General features: G+C 43.8%; 1 protein-coding gene across 2 annotated transcripts in view; it reads right to left on the bottom strand.

Moving 5' to 3' along the window:
- Nucleotides 1–6324, bottom strand: part of wdpcp (WD repeat containing planar cell polarity effector) — a 42762-nt gene that overhangs the window by 14593 nt on the left and 21845 nt on the right. For both annotated transcript variants that reach the window (XM_031875054.1, XM_031875064.1), the window contains exon 7: nucleotides 868–967. In XM_031875054.1, the coding sequence (XP_031730914.1) occupies nucleotides 868–967 (100 nt within the window). The remainder of the gene's footprint in view (nucleotides 1–867; nucleotides 968–6324) is intronic.

Raw genomic sequence — 6324 nt, 5'->3', positions numbered from 1 at the left:
TGTGTGTGTGTGTGTGTGTGTGTGTGTGTGTGTGTGTGTGTGTGTGTAATCAGGAACTCGGCTTGATCCCCTCTGGTATGTGCTTTCGGGAGTGTTTGTCAAAGGGCAGCAGCACAGCCTGAAGTAACGACACAAAAAAAAAAAAGGGCCTTCGCTGGTTTCCCTCCGAAAACCTTTGGTGCAACGTATTTAATTAGTCTGATATTAAAGACTTTATTATTCAACACGCTACACTTTATATCACTATACTTTTAATTGCATTTTAGGAGAGAAAAAAGCACCAAATATAAGGAACCTTAAGGTGGAACCGCAAGAAACTACTATTTTTGAGAAAGATTTTTCTCTTTAATTAGTTTGTATACTTATAGTAAGTAGTGAAACACTGTTGTGGTGTGATTTTATCAAGAGACTTTTATTAATTTACATACATTCTCTTGTTTATGTCTGTGATTTTATTTGATCGTGTGATTTATTTTATTATTGTAAAGCAGCAAATAAAGTGACTTGACTGTAAAGTCAGATTTGTACACGTTCTATTTAATGTCCTAAAAACCTGTTTTCACTATCTCACTGTTAATCACCACCGTAGAGGATATCCAGCCTTTAAGAGAAGGCAACAGGTCGTGTGACTTTCTACATGAATATGTCAAACATGATCTGATTCAGTTCTCATTTGTGTCGTTAAACGAGGGTGAGAGCCGGCAGGAAGCGCCGAGTGTTAGATATCAGAACAGTGTGTCGGAGTGGGCGAGTTACCGAGGTTATCGGGAGTCCACCTCACATTTCCAGATGAGAGGAGAAATAACGAGTCACATTTTGGTGTCTTTTTCGGTCAAACATTATGATTATTTCTTCTTCTTTTCTTACCGTTGCCTGCGATGGTCTGAGCCTCGATTTCATTAGCTTTCCTCTTGGCCACGTCCGCTAGCACCACCTCGCCCTTATCGCTGGCAACATAATGGAGGTCCTTTGAAGGAAATGCAAGAGAGAAAGAAACGAGAACGTTAATCTAAAATGAATCTAGACTCCGATGACAATAGTTTTTGGAGGGGTGGGGGGGGGGGGTTGGTTGGAGAAAGAAGAAACAGATGAAATGAGAAGGAGCAAAAAAAAATGAGCCGTTTGAAGGCCAACATCAGAAAGAGCACCGGTTGGATGAAATGCCGGTTCCTCCAAAACTTTGAAATCAGCCTGCCCCCCCCCCCCCCTCCCCCTCCTCCCCTCACACCCTCATCTCCGTTTTTTTGAACTAGGGAGGATGTTATCTGTCACATTTCAAAAGTGGGAGAGGAGGCGAGGGACTGTTCACCTTTCAGAAACGCTGCTATTCTCTCTTTACGGAGAAACATATCCAGCCGAGCACATTACTACATCAGCCCGAGACAATATTGGGAACAGCGTGTTTCCTCTGTATCTCTCTGTTTGAGTCTCGCAGGACCATAAAGAGAAGATAATAATGCTAAAAGATGTCTGAGGGTGGCCGTCATATATTCAGCATGTTGCCCCAGTAGCTCCAGTGAAGCCCGTCAACAACTAAACTGGTCAGCTCCCAGTAGCTCCAGTACTAAATGTACATAATGTGGACTGTGCTTAAATCAAAGTGATTAAAAGTAAACATTAGTTTAGATGTCAACAGTCTAAATGTGAAAAAGATTCTGCAACAGTCAACCTCTTAAAGTGATTGAACAGAGAGTGAATCACACGCTCCTCCTGGCTCCCAACGAGGAGTCGCAGGGCCTGAGGGCCCATCAAAGGGCCCAGCGTGTTAAGAAAAGTCTTCCGCCTCAGCGACATCACAGGACATCGGTGCCGTGACTCAGGGCTCGCTGTGGATAACCCTCAGCTGGCTAAAGCCAGCCCCCAGCTGAGCCTGCACCCGGCCCTAATACCCCCATATTGTAACCCGGCTTTTGTACCCCCGGAGGAAAAATGAGGTGAGGGGGAGCTGAGAGGGAAAGGGGGGGGGGGGGGGGGGAGTATGAGAGGGACAGAGAGGTTGCTGAAATTGAAGAGTATGAATGGGAACAGATTGGGTAATTACAGTGCGGTGCCTGCCCTCCGTGGCGAAGAGTTAGGAGGAAATGCGAAAATGGGCGACAACAAAATGGCCTCAAAAAGGAGCTAAATCGGCTCCCAGGACCGAGGCGGCTAACTCAGGGCGAGGGACACGGCCCCTCAATCAGATGTGAGCGAGGCTTCCTAATTGATAACAAACAGAGCGGCAGAAGATCAAAGATAAAAACAGGCATCACAGTGAAACGAGAGAGAGCTGTGAGACGGTGAACAAGACATGAAAGAAACATTTCACAACAAGGAGAGAGAGAGGGAGAGAGAGAGAGAGAGAGAGACAGAGAGAGAGAGACAGAGGGAGAGAGAGAGAGAGACAGAGAGAGAGAGAGAGAGAGAGACAGAGAGACAGAGGGAGAGAGAGAGAGATTGTATGACAGAGGGAACAGAACAATATGAACATTTGATGCCGGGGCGCTTTATTCCAGCTTAGCTCCTCATAATACTGTCTGAATCTGGAGAGAGGGAGAAAGAATAAACGAGAAAATGAGAGAGAGAGACAGAGAGAGAGAGAGAGAATCAGCCCGACTAAGAAGGGATAACAATAATACTGCATATAAAACCATCAGATATTACAACTCTTATTCCCAGACGCTCAAACGCGACACTAATCTTATTTATATAAGAGCTTTAGGGGTTGCGGCGCCTGATAAAGAGAGGCGGTTTTCGGGGGAGTCGAGGGGAGGGGGGGGGGGGGAGGTTGGTGGACACTAAGAGCCCGATATTGACTGATATTTGGGTTACCTCCAAATAAATGAGGGATTAGGTTAACTGGCACACAGCAGCGCTAACAGACGGGATCATGTCTGAGTGTTTGCAGTCTGTTACTGTCAAACACCATCAATGGGACGTTCAGCTTTTATAGTTCAGGCATTACGAGCACAGAGGAACTTATTATTGATGTACGGACAGATTCAGTGATTTCTGACTGCAGTACCAGCACACGACTGTTCAATTTAAAAGGATAAATTAGACGGTAATCAGAGATGTTTACAGCAGCCCGGAGCTATTCTGTGATTATTATTTGTGATCTTGGTGTTTAAACATTTCACAGAGATAACGGGAAAAACAACTTGTTGCATTTGGTGCAGAGAGTAATGAGAGTTTAGTGTTAAAGCAGCAAAATATTTCAAAAATAATAATAATTTATTGCTTGAAAAATGTACACATCTTGTGGTTATACTACAATCATGTTTAAATCAAATTCTGCCTATTAGCAACTCAATGCACCATATTTATCTTTAATTAATTGATATTTTCAAGCAAAACATGTCGGGTGATAATACGAGTAAATGAATAAAGTCTTTAAATTACACATGTAACTGCTTACATCTTATAAAGACACACACATATATATATATATACATGATTATTATGTATTTTATAAATCAGTTTATGTGGGATTTTGTTCAGGTATAATGTGACAAAAGAGCCGTCAAACTTTTACTATAAATGTTATTATCATCTGTCAAAATGACCGTCGTGAAAGAGTGATTTCAGACACAGTCTCTGTGTTTGTATGTGTGACTGTAAATGATCTCCTCTCAGTTTTCAGGCTTCGTTGCAACATCTGGAAACATCTCACATCCCTTTAGGATCAACACACCAACAACAATTAGTCCCAGAAACTCAAATGTTTTAGGATTGAATTTCCCTAAAACAGGCATGAAAACATGAAAACCCACATAGACTAGTTAACACCCAGCATAATGGCACACCTGTTATCCAGGAGCCTTGTGTTTGACTGATCAGATCGGTGTTAAGGACTTAACGTTTCATTAATGCTAATTACTCATCTGAGCGACAACAATGAGCTTATTGCCGAAGACGTGCGATACCTCCTCCTCCTCCTGCAGCGCCGGCAGGCCCGTCAGATAGAGGAGGAAGATAGGAGGTGAACCCAACAGCTTTCTTTACTACTGGTGTATCTAACAAGAAACACTACAAGCCCCCCCACCGCCCCCTCACCCTCATTGGGGAACAAAAAGAGCCGGCATCAGATTCGGCTATCACACAATTTGATTTAATTAACGAGCTACATCGAGAGCCAGAAGGAAGAGGAGGATGAAGAGGAGGAGAAAGGGGAGGTGGAGCTTGACTTGGCTGACGAATGACCTAATTGGTTACATTATCAACTCATTATCAAAGGCTAATTAGGGAGCTACAGAACAGCGCCAATTATGAAAAAAGAAAAATGCAAACGACTCAGTAACCCCCTGCTACTACCCCCCCCCCAAAAAAAACCACCTCCCGACCACCGACTCCTCCTCCCCCTCACTAAAGAGTTTCATTTTGACAAAAGGTTTGGAAAGGCCTCCATTGTTAGCTGGGAAACAATGTGTCTTGAAGGGGTGTGTGTGGGGGGGGGTGGGGGTTCTTGTGTTAAAGGGGAGAGGGGGGGAGAGGGTGAGTGTATCATGCTGGGCGTTTCTAGAAGAGGTGAGGCTTGTTATCTACATTTGTTTGAGCACTGTTTTATCAAGTCCATGGCGCGTTATGGAGTTCTGAGGAAGTTAGAGAGTCGGGTGAGAGGTGGGGGTCGTTGGCCTCGTTGACCTCCTCCACCTCGACTCAATCAGCTGACCAGCAGGTTAAAGAAACAACACAAAACCCCAATTAGAGCGACTGGGTGAAATGTCAACGTCCCTCTTTCTGTTTTCGTCGCTCTTTTCACACGATGAGTTGCTGCTCTCTTGGTCGCTCGTTGTTACAGTGTCTTACGATGAGGAGGATTTGCAAATATCTGTGAGATTGTTGTAATAACAACCGTTAAAAAAGGTTTTCACACTATCCATGTTGTTTGGTTTTACAACAGGAAGTCACAAATATTCATCTTTATTGTTTGATATCTTACAAAAAAGTTACTCCTCATTGTTCGTGCGTTTTCCTACGAAAATCCAGCAACATGCGTCAATTTCTACTCATTACATACACACGGTCCTTTCAAAATAAACTTCTGTCTTCAACAGAAACAACTTAGTTAGGTTTAGTCAACAAAAGTACGTAGTTAGGTTTAGGAAAAGATCGGGAAATAGTTACATATTCGTCAGTACAGTTAAGAACGCTGGATGAGACCAGCCTGCTCTGGTGGCTGTCAGGTGAAGTTTTAGAGAAACTGAACTGAAATGGACGAGTGACTCGGCTCCATAATTGGAGGTTTTGTAGTTTCGTGGTCATGCGGTCAGAGGAACCACTGGACGGTGACATCACACCACCTTCACACGATCAGGCTGTGAGAGCAAGTGATCCACATTATATTACACGACTCTCCTTTAGTCGACTCTGCAGCGTCTTGAAAACATTATGAAAACTGTGAAAAGCAGGTAAATCTATCCTAATTTGTCACTTCATGTCTAATTTCACGACCAATAACTTGGCAGGAAAAGAAGCTGAGGGGTATCCTTATTTCATTCTTTTCCTTTTAATATTTCTGCAAAGAAATTTAAAAAAGGAACACAAGTCCTTAGTTTGTGCACACGTCTCTCTACATGAATAAACATCATCTGCCTCTACGGAGTTAACTCTTAACACAAAGACAAGGATTTTGACAAGCTAGCGCACATACACTACATGTTTATGAATGTATGTGTATCTATATGGGAATAAATCGCTGCTAGAACATTTATTGTTGAATTCAAACATTATTTACATTTAACGCTCATCTTCTGATTCCTTCTTTCTCTCCTCATTCATCTCTCCACACGTCCAGAGTGACGGAGAAAGACCGTGTTTCTTTTTTATTTATTGCGTTCGTCATATAGCTTTCCATCCATCCACCCCCCCCCCCAAACCCCCCTCCTCTACTCTCTGCACCCCCCCTCTCCTTCCTCTTCGCTCTTTCAAGGTCCACAGGCTCGACTCCACCTTTTCAATTCGGCTTCCCAGCAGCACTACTTAGTGGGGAGGTAATTGGAACCAGTGCTATCAGTGTGATTGAGGGAGCAAGTGTGTGTGTGTGTGTGTGTGTGTGTGTGTGTGTGTTAATGTGTAGGGTGTTGGTGAAGCATGGAGCAGAAAGGGGGCCCCCATCACGAAAAAGGGGGTCAAACACATAGAGGAGCATTTCAGCATGGAGTGGAAGAAAAAGCGAGTTAGAGGGAAGATGAGAGGAGAGGAAAAGGCCGAGCCGAGGCCATGGAGGTTGTGAAAAGATAGGGGCCCACACTGAGATCACACCTGCTCTCTGACACACACACACACACACACACATACACACACACACACACACACACACACACACACACACACACACACACA

Source organism: Anarrhichthys ocellatus, unplaced genomic scaffold (assembly GCF_004355925.1).
Source record: "Anarrhichthys ocellatus isolate YVR2014 unplaced genomic scaffold, GSC_Weel_1.0 scaffold3, whole genome shotgun sequence".
Lineage (NCBI taxonomy): Eukaryota > Metazoa > Chordata > Actinopteri > Perciformes > Anarhichadidae > Anarrhichthys > Anarrhichthys ocellatus.
The sequence above is the reverse complement of the archived record's forward strand: the minus strand, read 5'-3'. Positions and strand labels throughout refer to the sequence as shown.